Source organism: Ornithorhynchus anatinus, chromosome X5 (genome assembly GCF_004115215.2).
Source record: "Ornithorhynchus anatinus isolate Pmale09 chromosome X5, mOrnAna1.pri.v4, whole genome shotgun sequence".
Classification (NCBI taxonomy): Eukaryota; Metazoa; Chordata; class Mammalia; order Monotremata; family Ornithorhynchidae; genus Ornithorhynchus; species Ornithorhynchus anatinus.
Genome location: NC_041753.1, coordinates 53,046,255 through 53,064,685, shown reverse-complemented (window position 1 = coordinate 53,064,685; position 18,431 = coordinate 53,046,255). Strand labels below are relative to the sequence as shown.

Here is an 18,431-nt window from a genome sequence, read left to right as displayed (position 1 = left end):
CCATTTTACAGATGAGGTAACTCGGGCAGAGAGAAGTTAAGTGACTTGCTCTAGGTCACACAGCAGACAAGTGATGGAGCAGCGATTGGAACCCAGGGCCTCTGAGTCCCAGGCCCGAGCCCTTTCCACTAGGCCATGCTGCTTCTCTGTGAATATGCTTGTCCCTAACAGTATGTGCTTTTGTATAAATACACCTACCTGTGCAGGTATATAGTGTGTGCAAGTGAGTGTGATCTGTGCATATTTCACTGTGCTTCTGTGTGGAGAAGCCTTCAGGAGTAATGTGGTGAGTTGGCGGGAAAGAGCAGTCCATTGACCAGTCCTCCATTGACCAGTCCTCCACTCCACTTGGGGATTGAGTCAATCCAACTCCTGTAGATAACGGGGCCTAGGCAGGGACTTCAGCTGTGGCTGTGCAGTCCAGTTTCCTAGGGCCAGGTAACTCTCCTGTGAGTCCAGGGATGTTAGATTCTGTGGGGCAGCTGTATCCAAGCCAATTTTCTAATTTAAAAGAAAATAATCACAATTCTGGCATCAAGGCTATTAACACTGTACTAGACTTGCCTTAACTTAAAGCCACCATGGCTCTATTTTAGTCTTAGAACATGTCGAGTATAATTTTAAACCAAAATAGCATGCTTCTTACTTTAGAAAGGTTGTTAATAGTCCCCAAACTATAGATCATACATTTTATATATATTTTCTCATGTATTTAACTAAGTTTGTATTTATTTGGGGGGAAGGGGAGGTGGGGGGGAAGATACACATCTTAAACTGAGACCTTGGGCAACAGTCCTTAAAGACTCTGTTCATTTCACCCAGCCATGGCAACTCAAAGCATAAGCCTTTGGCTCAGACTTGGTTGGAGTGCAGAGGTTTCATGAAAATCTCAAGTCAATCAATCACTCCACTTAGGAACCATCTTCCAGTCAATCACAGGTCTCTGAAGCTGCAGCCCAGACAAAGGACAGATTTTCATATATGAATATTGATTTATATGTATATATGATTCTCCATCCAATGTCTAAGGTAACTTTCCTTCTTTATCTTAGTTCTTTCTTTTTGCATTCCTAATTTTGAGCATCTGGAGGACATAGTGGTTTTGAGGTTTGTCTTCTCCACTACCTCTGAAACCACAAAACTGAGTAGGAAAGGGTGCACGTGGAAAGTCTACATGGCAGCCATTCCAGGGCAAAAGCCTGTATGTTCCCATGTTGACATGAGAGAGGTTTACTGATCTTCCCAGTTAGGCGGATGGATAGAAGCCATCAATTTGCTAGACAGATGATTTCTGCTGCTTAGAGCGAGTGGGTATACCAAAGTGGATTAGATGAATTGCCACAATCAAACCCAGGCCTTGAATTAATTCATTCTTGCTCTTATGTCTTCTTCTTCGAGAGTCGCTGGAGTCTCTGCTGCCCAGTATGCTGACACCAGCAATGGGCAGCTGTCATTTGGCTTCATTTTTTATGTTTTAACCTGTCTCTTGAAAGAAAAAAGAAAAACAAACACACCAAGTTCTGGTCTTTGCCACCAACCTGAAGAAAGATATTTCTATCAGTGAGATGGCAACAGGACCAAATTAGCTAGGAAGTTGATTACATCTTCAAAACGATTCAACTGTTCCATTTTTTCTCCCAACTATCCTTCCATACCACCAAGTTTTATTTTCAATCACTTTACTGAACATAACCAGTTCATAATCTTCATTAGTTGTGACAGCCATATGGAATTACATTTACTTTAAACAAGAGTACATAGGCAGTATATACTTGTGTAGAGTGAAAGGTTATTTATTATCAGGATAAAATACTTATTGCCATCATATTTGAACACAGCCCAATGCTTCTCCTGTAGGCAGCAATAGTTACAGATTTCCTCAGGGCAGCCACATCTCAAGCAGATGAATACATTTTTTGTGTGCTAATCAGCCCTTAGTAGATAGATCATGAATGTAACTTTCCACTACCTTTCCTAGTTATACCCAGAAACCGAATTACCTTCAAATTGCCCTAACTAGCATGTACATTTTAAGCACTGAAAATAAAATAAAAACAGGCATTTAAAACACAAAAATTAAGTGTTTCCATATTTTCCCAGCTTATTTGTTTTATTTCATTTGCAAAAGAATCCTGCATTAGTTTAGGATATTAGTGCTGCAAAAGAAGACATGGAATCCAGAAATCTGGCATGACAAATGAAAAGACCATTCAACGATTCTTGCAAATTTTGCCTTTCAAAACTAAAAATTCAGTTCAAGAAATGAAATGTGCCAGAAAGAAACAGGATAAGACCCATTCATGGGGTCTACAGCTCATTCCTGTTTGTTATCACTGTAGTTATATACAGCTTTGCCAGACTATGCCTTTAGTCATGCAGCTCCATTAATTACAATGGCTTTGCCTCAAAGGGACAGACCAGGACCAGGACGTGCCATGGACAGGGATCTGACTGAAAGGCTCCAGTGACACAAGCCCCGGCACCCCCCGCCCCGCCGCCCCCTCCCCCCCCCCCCATCAGCACAGTTCATTTTGTATGCAACACTCAGCAGCATGAGGAATCCCTGAAGGTATAATCATCAATGGAACAATGACAGGCAGCCTCCCATTGCAAAATGTCTCAGGGGGAAAACCCTGTCCCAGTTTGTCCCCTGTGCCACCCAATGGCAGTTTTTCTTTTTCATTTCCACAACCTGGAGCAGAGCTCCCAGATCCCCACTCAAACAATGAAATACCGAATGGCGTAGCACCAAAGCCATTTCTTTGGGCTGTTGTTTATCCAGCCTTTGAAAGCCCAAAACACCAAGTTTGGATCACTGAAATAAATACTGAATATTTGAATGATGTTTGGCATCTACAAAACTACAGTCTGCACCATGAGACTACATGACTGAGGGGCACGTTCCTCATTCCTTCATCATCCTTTCGTGCAGAGGAGAGCTACACGGAGACACAAAGCAGAGTCAGAAGAAGGAGGCTGGATATGCAGATGCTACTGATATACCTGAGGAAAGTGGTATGGTTGGCGGATCTCTAATTGCTAGGATTTGACAACACTTCTGCTCACTCTGTGCCACAGTGTGGTTCAAGAGCCCATGACGTTTTAGGTTGGGGATGTCCCTGTGTCACAGATAGGGTTTTAGTCACTGATGCCCCGAACTCCTCATTCTCAAATATATATATATATATTTGATATACATATATATATATATATATTTGATATATATATATCCTTCCATCCCTTTAAGGATAACATAGGTAGAAAAACAATGAATTTATCATGGTCACCTCCAAGTGGCTTCAGTGATGGAGGAGGGGGGAAATACTCATAAATACACAATTTTTATAATACCGAAGAGAGAAAGAAAAGTAACTCAAGACCTGGTATCTGAAGGAAGCATATTCAGGCTGGTTGCATTCACGGTCCTCTGTAAGCTAGGACTGATCTGGTTGCATGCTGTTGAGACCTGACTGGCAGGAGGTGAAATGGGTCCCAGTCGTTGAACCATCATGGGACTGCTGGTGACTACGAGGTTGTTGCAGCTGCTTTTTCCAATGGACTTGCACTGAGGTCCATAGCCAAGACCCCCTAAAAAGAAATACAGTCGATTAGCTTTCAAGATTTGGAGGCACTTAAATATAAAATTAACATCCCCGCAAGACTATGTCAAGCCCCAGCTGACCGTTAGCTTTACGGTGAAGTCTTTCGAAAGATAGATCACAGTGGGAAATCGGTTCAAACTCATTCTGGGTCTCATTTTTAGCTTGTGGCACAAACATACTCCTCCTCAGAGGTCATGCTTCAGCAGAGATTCTGTTCACGATCACCAAGCACACCGAGTATTCTTACATTTCTGCGTGAGAGTATCCATGGCCAAGAGAAAATCCATTTTATAAGTTACTTTGTAAATGGCTATGGAGGTAAATGGTGGATGGTACCAAGCCAGATTCTTCTTAAAGGATCTAATAATTTTCATATCACCAAGCAGACACAACTTTTGCTATTGTTAAATCTGGTCAAGTCATTTGCTGCATTGAGATTCTCTTTTGGAAAGATTAGAAGGTTAATATAACCAACCAGTTTCATGAAGTAGTCATAGTTTAACTTTCCATCTCTGTTCTCTCTCTCTCAGGATAGAATCATAGTTCTATCACAAGATATTCAACCCTATAACAATGATATTTGTTTAGTGCTTACTGTGTGCAGAGCACGGTAATGATAATAATAATGGCAATGATGATGGTATTTGTTAAGTGCTCACTATGTGCCAAGCACTGTTCTAAGCCCTGGGGGAGATACAAGGTAATCAGGTTGTCCCACGTAGGGCTCACAGTCTTAATCCCCATTTTCCAGATGAAGCAACTGAGGCACAGGGAAGTTAAGTGACTTGCCCCAGGTCACACAGCAGACAAGTGACAGAGGTGGGATTAGAACGCACGACGTCTGACTCCCAAGCCCATGCTCTTTCCACTAAGCCACGTAAAAGAGTTGGTAGACATGTTCCCTGCCCACACCGAGCTTACAGTCCAGAGGGGGAGACAGACATTAAAATAAACAAATATATTATGGCTATGTACCTAAATGCTATGAGGTTGGAGGAGGGATGAATAAAGGGTGCAAGGCCGAGTGCAAGGATGACACAGAGGGAGTGGGAGAAGAGGGAATGAGGCCTTATTTGGGGAAGGCTTTGGGGAGGAGATGTGCTATATCCACAAAGCAGAAAGGATTCTTCCACAAATTCTCAGGGGACTAGCCAAATAAGATGTACAGATTCATTTCATTCCAGTGAAGGCTTACTGTGGTGATACACTGTACTAAAGTCCTGGGGCTAATACAAGATAATCGGGTGGGACACAATCCTTGTCCCACACAGGGTTCACAGTCTAAGTGGGAGGAAGGAACTGAGGCCCAGAACAGTTATGCGACTTGTCCAAGGCCACACAGCAGGCAAGTGGCGGAGCCTGGATTAGAACTCAGGTCTTCTGACTTCCAGCCTGTGCCCTTTCTGCTAGGCCCCGATGCTTCAGCTGATACACCAAAGCTGGGTGTAATCATTTGTAATAGGTGCAGAACGTACTTAGATTTTACCGTGATAGTCACAACCATGCTTGGTAAAGTATAGCCGTGCAGAAAGAAGGATTAGAATGATCATCGCCCGTTAACGGAAGTTGCAACAGACGCACAATAGCTTTTGCATGTCTTCTTCCTGGGACCAGTGCTAGCAAATGGCATTTCACAGGCCCAGTTTTAGGGTGCTACAGAGGGGAACCATCTGCAGTAGTTCTGCTCCTTGAACTGAATCCTCCTTGGACTGTAGCAAACATTTAGATAATAATAATCCTTCACTGTAGCAAACATCTAGATAGTACTCAAAAGGAGAAACAAAAGACAAGACCCTTTGCTTCCAGGGAAGATTGACTGGTAGAAACAGTCACAGGTTTTAGGGGTGGGTGAAGCAGGCAGTGACCAGGGCCTCCAATCTGAAGGGGTTACTACTTCCTCTCCTCCTGTCACCTTGTGAGTGGCAGAGTCCCCAACAGCAGAGTCCTAGAAATAATAAACCCACCTCTCTCTTTCCTACTCTTTCCTCCTTTCCTATGTAAATAAGTATATTTATATTAACGTCTGTTCCCCCTCTAGACAGTAAACTCATTGTGGGCAGGGAATGTGCCTTGTTTATTGTCCTACTGTACTCTCCCAAGGCCCTTAGTACAGAGCTCTGCACACAGTAAGCGTTCAATAAATACGATTGATTGAATGAATGAATGAATACTCCAATGATACGGGTATTCTCTGACAGGCACAAGGAAGGGCTAGAGAAATTTCAAGAGCTGAATTACCTTCTACTGAAGCAGTTCCACTTATTAAACTGTGCCCTCCCCAGAGATTCAGCCTAGAGTAATGTTGAATGCTGATCCACGGTCTGCGGGGCTCAGTCCAAGGAGGAGACAGTTCAAGGAGCAGAACTACTGCAGCAGCAGCAGATGGTTCCCCTCTGTAGCACCCTAAAACTGGGCCTGTGAAATGCCATTTGCTAGCACTGGTCCCAGGAAGAAGACATGCAAAAGCTATTGTGCGTCTGTTGCAACTTCCGTTAACGGACGATGATCATTCTAATCCTTCCTTCTGCACGGCTATACTTTACCGAGCATGGTTGTGACCATCACGGTAAAATCTAAGTACGTTCTGCACCTATTGCAAATGATTACCCCCAACTTTGGCATATCAGCTGAAGCAGCGTGGCCTAGCGGAAAGGGCACAGGCTGGAAGTCAGAGAACCTGAGTTCTAATCCAGGCTCCGCCACTTGCCTGCTGTGTGGCCTTGGACAAGTTGCATAACTGTTCTGGGCCTCGGTTCCTTCCTCCCACTTAGACTGTGAGCCCAGTGTGGGACAAGGATTGCGTCCCACCCGATTATCTTGTATTAGCCCCAGAACTTAGTACAGTGTATCACCACAGTAAGCACTTAACAAACACCATCAATAGTCATCATCAGTATAAAAAAAATCTCATCAGATTCTATTTTTTAATGATTGAGCTCCCTTGGATAAAAGCAGGCTTGGCATCCCACGTAATTTTTTCAATCCTGTCTCAGAGCAAATGCAACTGAATTTTAAACTTCAATAAACTTCACAAATGGACTCAGCTGCCTTCTTTTATATAAAAGTTTCATCCAAGCATACACAATCCTCTGAGAAGTGGAACCTCAAATGTAATTTTTTTTTCACTCACATCACAAAGTTATAAAAGCCTGACTTTATTTTCCACAAGATCCTAGGATATCAAGTGTCAGTAGATAACCAATTTTGGGTAGTGTCAATATGCCCAGCCCCATCACCTGTCTCAGAGAGAAGTTAAACTAGTTACATCCCAGTCCACTTCAGATTTTGCTTAGCCCGACTATTTATCTCCCAATTTTATCTATTTAGTCCTGATGTCGGTCCAGTTTTAGTACTGTCACTGCAAATAGTGGAACGCATGCCGAGGTCATGCCATTGGTGGTAAAGGTTTCCGAGGTAAATTCGCTATGGACAGGGATCGTGTCGGCTAATTCTGTTGTACTGTACTCTCCCAAGTGCTTAGTAGAGTGCTCTGCACATAGTAGGTGCTCAAAAAATACCAGTGATTGATTGATCAAAGAAACACCTAGGCAGTTCTGTGAGGTGGACAGGCCCAGCAGGAATACTGAAAAGTATCTGGTTAACGGGCAGGTATCAAGGCAAGAACCTCCCGAGTTAAGATCCTAGAATCAATCAATGGTATTTCTTGAGCACTTATTGTTTACAGAGAACTGTATTAAGCATTTGGGAGAGTACATTGCAAAAGAGTTCATTCATTCATTCCATCGTATTTATTGAGTGCTTACTATGTGCAGAGCACTGTACTAAGCACTTGGAATGTACACATGATCCCTGTCCACAAGGAACTTACCACATATCTGCTCTCTTCACCTGCTCAAACTCTTCATTCCTCCCTAGGCCAACATTTAGGTAAACCTCGCTCTTGAATTTCAGTCAGTCAGTCAGTCGATCATATTAATTGAGCACTTACTGTGTGCAGAACACTGTACTAAGCACTTGGGAGAGTACAATGTAACAAACACATTCCCTGCCCACAACAAGCTTACAGTCTAGAGCGGGCGACAAATATTAATATAAATAAATTTCCACATAGGGCTCACAGTCTTAATCCCCATTTTACAGATGAGGTAACTGAAGCAGAGAGAAGTTAAGTGATTTGCTCAGGGTCACACAGCAGAGAAATGGAGGAGCTGGGATTAGAACTCAGGACCAGCCTCTTTCCTTTAGGCCTCACTGCTTCTCCCCATTTTTCATGTGTGTCTTTCCATTCCCTTGATTTGGCTCCACAAGTTGAAGTAGTTAGTATTTAGAAAGTGATTACTAGGAGCAAAGCACTGCATTAGGAATACATGTGTGAGAATTAGCTATGGCCCCTGGCCTTCAAAGGAAAGAAAATCTAAGCATTAAGGGAGGGAAGAAATCTACCCCAGTGCTTAGAACAGTGTTTGACACATCATAAGTGCTTAACAAATATGGTTTTAAAAAAAAGAAGGAAATTCAAATCATCCAGACACGCATTGTTATGGCTTTCTTTTCACCCCTTTTTAATGTCATTTCTACTTTAGTAATGGGAGGGAAAGAGAGCTACTTTTCAAGCAGTAGAGTGCCTTAGATAGTTAATATTGTTATTTCCCTGTTAATTTCCAATGTCCTTTCTGCTTTAAGTGTGATGAAGCCACTTGTTCTATTCCAGGTGTCAACGCAAATAGAATAGAATATTTTCAATTGGCCAACTCAGAATGTTTTTGGCTTGTATTCTCCGAAAACAAATTGTACAGCTTGCTGACTACCAGATGTGCCATCTAGTCATGTGCTGGTTCTCTTTTTTGAATACTGCTTATTTTTAGATACTGCACTTTAAAAAAAATGTGTTTTCTGCTCACACAAGATTTCAAATAGATAGCATTTGAAATATCACATGCATTTTAGCCAAAGACACTGCAGCCTGGTGGATAAAATGTATACCTCCTAGTTCAAGTACGCTGGTAGTTAACTTTAATGCGACGACATTTTGTTAATATCTAAACTAGTCTCTTGAGTTCAGAGATCATTATGCTGCAATTATCACATAGCTGAATTTCTGTCCTCTAGAAAAGCCTAGCATTCATTAATTTTCCTAAAAATACATAGAACATAGTGAAGTAGAGAATGGATGGATGGATGGATGGACAGTCAATCTGAATAATTTGGATACACAGTCAATCAGGATAATTCAAGCAAAAAAAGATTTCACCATTTTTCAGGGCAGTTAAGAAAAATGTAGGCATTTTTTTGTTTGACTGATCCAGCAACATGTGAAGACCTGCAAATTCTGAAACATATCTGGGGTTTCATCTAAAAAATGCCCATGCAAAAATTGCTGGAGACATGAGTGTAAATAAAGTTTTGCAACTTTAACGGGGGTGGGGGGTGGAGGGAAGAGCCGGGGGGGGGGCGGGGGGGGAAGGGCGGGAAGGGGGATTCAAGCAGGAGAGAACTAAGAGAACTAAACAAAGTGCAAGGTTTCCAAAGAACTGAAAGGATCAAGAAGGAAGATCACTCCCTCCAATCTATCCAAGAAAATATATTTCTTTCATGCTCAGGGAAAATAGAGTGATGCTAGGGATTCCAAAATATGTGGCAAATATTCCTTAAAATTGAATAATATTTTACAAAGTGTTAATGTGTTATGGCTTCTACTACCACCTCTATGCTGATGACACCCAAAACTACATCTCCAGCCCTGATCTCTCTCCTTTTCTGCAATCTCACATTTCCTCCTGACTTTAAGACATCTCTACGTGGATGCCCTCCTATCACCTCAAACTTAAAGGGGCTAAAACTGAACTCATCTTCCCACCCATACCTTGTCCTCCACCACCCTTCCCATACCTTGGCACAGTACACATTCCGTATGGGGCTCACAGTCTTAATTCCCATTTTACAGATGCACAAAGGCACAGAGAAGTGAAGTGACTTTTCCAAAGTCACATACCCGACCAGTGATGGAGGTAGGATTTGAACCCACGTCCTCTGACTCCCAAGCCTGTTCTCCTGGCACTAGGCCATGCTGCTTCCCATACCAACATATTTGAGTCAGAGGAGCTACATAAGCATGTCTTCATGTCCTCCTAATTCTCTTCATATGTCTTTATGACAACAAAGTAATATTTTACAAGAATTAAACTAACAGGTATGGTTTAAAGGGGATACACACACACTCATATTCATACAGAAGAACGTATATGCATGAATATGATGCTGGGTCTTAAGAGAGGGTAATGGAGGGGTTCCACTGGAGAAGTAGTAATAGCATATATTTCACATTTACTGTACGCAGAGCACTGTATTAAGTGAAAGGAAAGAACACGTACATGAAAATTAGCCACGGTCACTGATCCTCAGGGGGCTCACAATCAAAGAATATAAAAGGAAAGAGAGAAAACAAAACACTAAGATAATATGACGATATGGACAAATGCACAAAATGAAAACAAAATTCAATAGGGTAATCTGGCAAAAGAGGCAGCGTGGCTCAGTGGAAAGAACCCGGGCTGGGGAGTCAGAGGTCATGGGTTCAAATTCCGGCTCCGCCACTTGTCAGCTGTGTGACTTTGGGCAAGTCACTTAACTTCTCTGGGCCTCAGTTACCTAGACTGTAAAATGGGCATTAAGACTGTGAGCCCCACGTGGGACAATCCGATCACCTTGTATCCTCCCCAGTGCTTAGAACAGTGCTTTGCACATAGTAAGCGCTTAACAAATGCCATCATTATGTTAGAGGAGCTGAATTTTAGGCTCCTTGTGGCTCAGAGGCCAACACTCACAACCGCTGCCACAGTGTCTATATGAATTGCTCTTCAAGTCACTGGACTCCAAAGCCTCTGCTATACAAAAATGAAAGGCAGCAATCACTCCTATTGGTCTACATGTCATTACTCTTCATGGATCCAAATCCATTAAAATTAAATGTCTCTACCTCTTAAATTTGGTCACTTTAATTGAAATGACAGTTCTTTGGAGGACTAAAAGAGTGTTTGGAATTTCCTAAAGAACAACTGTTTAGAACACATTAATAATAACTAAATGTTGTTTGGCAAACAACAACATCCTGAGAACCTAATGAGAAAATAGCCCAGTCATTTCTTGACCGCTCAGTAAGAATAAGAATAATAATGGTGGCCTCAATCAATCAGTAAGTGGCATTGTGTACAGAGAATTGCACTAAGTGCGTGGGAGAGTACAAGACAAGAGAGTTGGTGGATGTGTTCCCTACCAACAAGAAGCTTCCAGTCTAGTGGGAAAGACAGACACTGAAATAAATTAAGCTCAGGGGAAGTGGCTGAGTATAGGAATATGTGTATAGAGCTGGGAAGGGGTGAGTATCAAGTATCAAAGGATGATGTGGGGCTGGGGTGGTGAGAGACTCAAAGTACTTAAGGGGTACTGACTCAAGTGCATAGGTGAGCCATAGATGGAGGAAATTAAGGGATAATCAGGGAAGTTTTCTTGGAGGAGATACGCTTTAAGATGGGCTTTGAAGTTGGGGAGAGTGGTGATCTACAGGTTATGAAGGGGGAGGGAGTTCCAGCCTAGAGGGAGGATGTGGGCGAGGGGTCATCTGAGAGGTCTAGGAGGATTAGGATGAGTAGAGGCCATTGGACTTTGCAAGAATGAAATTTTTGGTGACCTTTGAGAAGGCAGTTTCCACTGAGTGAAGAGGTTGGAAGTTAGATTGCATGAGGTCAAAGAGAGAATCGGAGGAGAGGAAGGGGAGGCAGTGGGTGTAAACAACTCAATCATGAGTTTGGAGAGGAATGGGAGGAGTGAAAGGAGGCAACAACAGGAGGGAGCAGTGGGGTCAAAGTAGGGTCTTTTTATGATAGGGGAGACATAACATGATTGGAAGCAGTGGGGAAGAAAAGAGCATTTGAAGACAGTGATCAGGGAGGGGGCAAGTATTTTAATAAGGTGCAAAGAGATGGCATGGGAGGCTCAGGTGGAGAGGGTAGATTCTGAGAGGAGGTGGAAGATCTCCTTTATAAATACTGTTGGGAAGAAGAAGAAAGCCAAAGAGGGGATGGGAGGAGAATGAGATGAGAGAGTATCAGGGGGTATTCTAGGGAACACCATGCTTAGACCCCACTAGACAATAAGCTCATTTTTTAAAAATGGTTTTTGTTAAGCTCTGTGGTAGATAAGAGATAGCTGGGTTGGACACACCCACATGGGGCTCACAGTCTTAATCCCCATTTTATTGATGAGGTAATTGAGGCACAAAGAGGTTAAATGACTGTCCCAAGGTCACACAACCGGCAACTGGCAGAGCCAGGACTAGAACTTAGGTCAATCAATCAACCAATCATATTTATTGAGCACTTACTGTGTGCAGAGCACTGTACTAAGTGCTTGGGAGAGTACAACATAGCAAAGTTGGTAGACACATTCACTATCCACAATGAGCTCACAATCTAGAAGGGGAGACAGACATTAATATAAATAAATTACGGATGTGTACTTAAGAGCTGCGGGGATGAGGGAGGGGTGAATAATGGGAGCAAGTCAGGTTGACGCAGAAGGAAGAGGGGAATGAGGAAATGAGGGTTTAGTCAGGGAAGGCCTCTTGGAGTAGCCGGAAACCTGAGAGGTCGTTAGAGATTGATAACATGGGCTTCAAAGGAAGGGAAAGAGAGAGAGGGTGGTGGGTGGGATGGTGCAAAAGCAGCATTGGAGGGGAAGAAGCAAGACAACTCCTCTCCCTTTCTCTGAGAGACCTGGAAAGTAGAAGAGGATGAAGTGTCTTCAGAAGAGAGTGGCAGGGAAGACAGAGAGTGTTGTCTGGGAAGAGCCAGATTTCAGTGATGGTGAGGAGAAGCAATAATTGGGTCAGGAACAAGTCCAGGATAAAAGGGGTTGTGCCTATTTGTATCTTTTAAGCACTTGACGTGTTACAAGCACTGTACTAAGCATTGGGGTAATCACTGGGAACCAAGTTCCTCTCCCCCAAGGGGTTCACAATCTAAGTCTGGGGGGAGCATGGGGATTTAATCTCCACTTTACTGATGAGGAAAGTGGGACACACAGAAGTTACATGATTTGCCCAAGGTCACACAACAGGCGAGTGGTGGAGTGGGTTTAGAACCCACTTCCCCTGACTCCCGGGCCCGTGCACTTCCCACTTGGCCATGCTACTTCATAATATGGAATATCATTTTGACTGACAAAATGAACACTTGAGGTGTAAAAAAGGTTCCACATAAATGGGAGATGACATTACACCTGATAAGGCTACTTTAGTCTCACCACTCTGTAAAACGTGGATCCATTCCTTTTAATAGAGATAAATATTAACTGGTTATGAGGTTAGATCATCAGTCATTGAAGTAACCCCTGGTATTAAAGAGTAAAAGTCACTTCCTTACCCAGCAGACCAAACAATAGAGAACATTTTTCCATCTGAATAGATTCAGGACACTAGGAAAGCCTAAATTATGATATTCACTAAATTATAATAATCTTCCTAAAATAACGATCCTCGGGTATTACAACATGAGGTATCTTTTCATCAAGGATGGATTATGGACATTAAAGTAAAATATGAAAATAATTAAATTAATTAAATGGTTAGAAAATTCCTTCAAGTTAGACCAAAAAAGTGATCAAAGAAGTAGAATCATGTTTCATCATATCCAAGTATTGAAATGGATGAAGACGAAACACATAAAAAATACTCTCAAAGGAACGATAAAATATAGGTTCTTGACTGGGTTCTAATAGGACCTCGTCCTCTGTCTGATGCCAGTGAATAATTTACAACTATTATTTAAAGGGATGATAATAATCGGTATCTTTAATTTAATAAGACATATTTATATTCAATTTTAATCTATAAGTTCTGTTCTTAATTATACGAGAAGTTCACAACACAGAGTTAGGAAAATGAAAACAGGGACAGGCACTGCGGGTAACAAATGCTTCAGTGCAAGAAGGAGCAATCTTAACATGCATGGGATGTGGAAGGGATTGTTTATCGTGCATTGGGTGCCCCATCCAGTGGTTGCCCATCCATCTCCACAGCAGACAGAAACTCTTTAACCATCGGCTTTCAAGTACTCGGTCACCTTGCCCCCCTCCTACCTTACTTCTCTGATTTCCTACTACAACCCACCCCACACACTTCGCTCCTCTACTGCCACGGAACTCATGGTACCTCAATCTCCTCTATCCCGCCACGGACCCCTAGCCCAAATCCTACCTCTGGCTTGGAACTCCCTCCCCCTTCACACCCAACAATCATTCTCCCTACCTTCAAAGCCTTATTGAAAGCACATCTCCTCCAAGAGGCCTTCCTTGACAAAACCCTCATCTCCTCTCCACCAGTCCCTTCTGCGTCATCCTTGAACTAGCATTTGCACCCTTTATTCATCCCATCCTCAGCCCCACGGTATTCATTCATTCATTCAATCTTATTTGCTGAGCACTTACTGTGTGCAGAGCACTGTACTAAGTGCTTGGGAAAGTACAGGAGAAGCAGCATAGCCTAATGGATAGAGCACGGGCCTGGGAGTCAAAAGGTCATGGGTTCTAATCCTGGCTCTGCCATTTGTCTGCTGTGTGACCTTAGGCAAGTCACTTCACTTCTCTGTGCCTCGGTTCCCTCATCTGTAAAATGGGGATTAAGACTGTGAGTCCTATGTGGGGTAGGGACAGCATCCAACCTGATTACTTTGTATCTACCCCAGCGATTAGAACAGTGCCTGGCATATAGTAAGGGCTTAATAAATGCCATTATTATTATCATTACAACACCACATTCCCTTCCCACAACAAGCTTACAGTGTAGAGGGGAGGGGGATGGCGGTGGGGAGGGACAGACCTCAATACCAATAAAATTACAGATATGGGGCTGGGAGGGGGAAGAGCAAAGGGAACAAGTCAAGGTGATGCAGAAGAGATGAGGAAAAGTGGGGCTATTCTGGGAAGGCCTCTTGGAGGAGATGTGCCTTCAATAAGGCTTTGAAGAGGGGGAGAGTAATTGTCTGTCGGATTTAAGAACGGAGGGCATTTCAGGCCAGAGGCAGAACGTGGGCTAGAAGTCGGCAGCGAGACAGGTGAGATCGAGGCACAGTGGGAAGGTTAACACTAGAGGAGCGAATTGTGCAGGCTGGGTTGTAGGAGAGAAGTGAGATGAGGTAGGAGGGGGCACTTATGAACATATCTGTAATTCATTTATTCATATTAATGCCTGTCTCTCCCTCTAGACTGTGAGCTCTTTGTGGGCAGAGGATGTGACTACCAACTCTGTTTTACTGTATGCTCCCAAGTACAGTGCTCTACACATAGTAAGCACTAAATAAAGATGATTGATTGAATGGCTTTATAAGCCACACTCACAGACATACACAGAAATCTTCACCATCAACTGTGTCATTTGTGACCCTAATGGATAGCAGCACTCTCTTCATCTGCATGTGTGCCTCTCTCCCTCTGGGTATATATGTATACACATATATACATGTAAATTATATAGTAATTTATATAATATATAATAATTATATATATATTTATAACTGACACATAGGCAGAGGTGAAAAACAAGCCACCCCACCACCCCCACCCCACCCCTTATTCTTGTCAGTATCTTGAGAGTCAGGGACCGAGGCTAATTCTCATCTATGTACTTTTACCCAGCATTTAGTACAGTGACTTACACACAGTAACACCTTAATAAGTGCTATTATTACAGCACTGCTCTCGCTTTCCATCCTGTATTTCATTAAAAAAGGCAATACCATGGGGAGGAGGCAGCCTAGTTAATGCTATACAGTTAAACAATGAAGCAAAAATCAAGTCTCTAACTCTTGGAAATAGGAATATCCAAATTAAATAAACCACTTGCTATTCAAGCTTTTTCTATGAGCAAAGATTTACTGATGCCTCTAGTTAAGGACCTCTAAGAGTCATGAACCCTTTGTGATTCAACTAGTGACAAAAATGCTACCTACTTTGTTTCTAAAAATGGTTCCTCTGGATTCATGAATTTTAGCTTTAAAATATGGGCCTATTTCAGTTAAGGCAGCTTGAACGATGAAATTTGGATCTTTCCATGAAAGGATAAAGAGGATAATGTGGAAAGTGGTCACTTAAGCCAAGTTTCATACTCACTGTCCTCCCTCCTAGGGCTACGGAATAGTTTTTCTCAAGCCAGAAGGCAGGCTGAATCAGTCTGGACAGTTTCAGATGCTTTTCAAGGAAGCACAAGCAAATCCAGAGAATATGCAAGGAGGAAGGAATAATAAAGTCTTCCTGTTTCTTTGTAAGCACCCTGAGGTTTGCACTATACATTCTAAATCTAGGGTGTTCTATATACTAAGGGGCATCATCAATCTGTTGAACAAGAAAAGGGATTGGGCCTCATGTTTGAACACAGAAGCACTTAGTCCAGAAAGATTTTCTCATTATTCTTTTTCAAATATGTGCCAATCTGAGTGTCTTCAAGATGGTGGGGCATTGGAATGGTTCTCTTGTCCCTTAAGGAGAAAATTAAAGACCAATGAGACAGTGGGTTGAAATAGAGACATCATGATATAGTGGAAAGAGTCTGGGTCTAGAAGTTGGAAGGCTTGACTTCTAGTTCCATTTCTGCCATTGCGTGCAGTGTGACCTTGGGCAAGTTACTGAAATCTCAGTATGGTTCAGTTTCCTCCTTTGCAAAAGTGGAATGATAAATATTTGTCTTTACCTACCTCACAAGGATATTGGGAAGACAAAAAATGACCTAACATGAAAGTGCTTTGGGAATAAAATCATTATATCAAAACAAGGTACTATTATTACTGCTATTCTTATTAATAAAGAGAAGAAAGAGAAGAGGAAGGAGAAAGGGGATGAAGAGGAATAGGAAGGAGAAGAGCAGGAGAGGGAGGTGAAGGAGAAGGAAGAGAAGGAGGAGGAGGAGAGGGAGGAGGAGGAGGAGGAGGAAGGAGGAGGAGGAGGAGAAAGAGAAGGAGAAGAAATCCTGCCACAGGAGTATTTGACACCCAGCCCCTCTGGAAATTCTTTCTGGATCAGGGGAGGCACTAGTGCCACCCTTGATCCAGAAGGAAGAATAGTATGTGAAAAGTTTGAAAAAAAGACGTATAATTTTGCTTGACCAACTTGTTTTCTGACACGTAGCCTTGAAAAGAACAATTTTACCTCAGATACTTGGCAAATGCAAAAGGATTTTTTTCTGATAAGTTATAACTTGCTTTTTACTAAGCCCGGGGAGGAAACGAGGAAAAGAAAAGAGGAGCCAGGTATCAGAAGACAGGGAGGGAGCTGGTCAGGTTCCTCTTTCCTGTGTCATTTTTGTTGAGCCGGTCAAATGAAAATTTGAAACCATATAATTAGATGGCTGTTTATACATGATTAACCATGAGCTCATTGGCTTATATGCCAGAAAGTCAGAATGTGGTTAAGTGCAAGAAGGAACTATTAATAAAAGGAAATAAAGCCATAATACATTTTTTCACTTATGAATAAAAATACATCAAAGGTCCTAAATGGAAAAGGAGAAAAAAAAATCTACCATTAGCAGGGACAATAAACCAGATGATTTTTTAGAGGTAGGTTGTCATGAGAAATAAAGACTAGGCCATTGCTAAAAGGAAGCTTTTCCTCCTCTATCATTTGGAATCCATTTTTTCTAATAAATCTGACTCAGAAGGAGAACACAATAAATCTAACCTGCATTACATTTCATCAGAATTTGTTTGGGAGAATATTTAGAAGAACGTGTCGTTCTCTTAAGAGTGATTTGTTTTTCTTCACAGACTCTGTCTTCAACAGAAAAGTCTTCCTTGCTGGTGCTATCGTACCTACTCAATTACTTTTCCGGACCGAGAAAAGTTTCTCTGAATCCTAGAGAAAAGGTGAAAAAAAGCCTCTAATAAAATGGGGGCTTTTTAATTTCCAGAACCACTGAACACCTTTTCAAAGCCTGTGTGTTGGCTTACTCCAAATGTTAGCCCCGCCAAACAGAAGAGTGATGATTAAACAGATAAAATAGTTCAAGAAGAATCCACATGCTACCTGAAAAGTAGAGAAGCAGCATGGCCAAGTGGATAGAGCATGGGCCTGGGAGTCGGAAGGACCTGGGTTCCAATCCCCACTCTGCTAGTTGTCTGCTGTTTAGCGCTTTGAATAGTGCTTGGCACATAGTATGTGCTTAATAATGCCATTATTATTATTGTTATAAGTCACTTAACGTCTCTGTGCCTCATTTCCCTCATCTGTAAAATGGGGATTAAGACTGTGAGCCCCAAGTAGGACATGGACAATATCCATCCTGATTATCATGTATTTACCTCAGTGCTTTAGGGCAGTGCCTGCCATATGGTAAGTGTTTAACAAATACCACAAGCATAGATGGAGCTCAGGCCCTAAACCCCTACAGTCTTGAGACTAGACTAATCTAGAATGAAACTTATACCGGATGCCTGAACAAATGTCAGGGAGATTCAGTACATCCATGGGCTCTGTGTGGTCTGGGTAACCAGAGCAGTAGCAAGATATGTGGTAAGACTTCCCTTCCTTACCTTGGCCTCCATCCCATTATTATTGTCTATAGTGCTGAAAGACCAGTTTAGGCGCTAGGGGCCACTAATTTTCTCTCTGTTAAGACCATCCATGGTAAAATCAACTGGTGCTAAATAATCCAGTGGTTTTTTGGGAAGCAGGTACCTGTTCACTAAGAATGAAATTGAATGGTCTCAGCTTTTTAATTATACTGCCAAAGAAGACTCCTGAAACACACTACATAGAAGCATTCAAGAGATTATCAAACCCAAGAAAAGCTAGACATAAAAAAAGCAAACCAATACTAATCAT

The 18,431-nt window shown here is 42.2% G+C and overlaps 1 protein-coding gene across 5 annotated transcripts in view; it reads right to left on the bottom strand.

Moving 5' to 3' along the window:
• Nucleotides 1-18,431, bottom strand: part of GLIS3 (GLIS family zinc finger 3) — a 489,852-nt gene that overhangs the window by 306,155 nt on the left and 165,266 nt on the right. For all 5 annotated transcript variants that reach the window (XM_029055436.2, XM_039910818.1, XM_039910817.1 and 2 more), the window contains one exon: nt 3,381-3,588. In XM_029055436.2, coding sequence (XP_028911269.1) covers nt 3,381-3,588 — 208 coding nt within the window. The remainder of the gene's footprint in view (nt 1-3,380; nt 3,589-18,431) is intronic.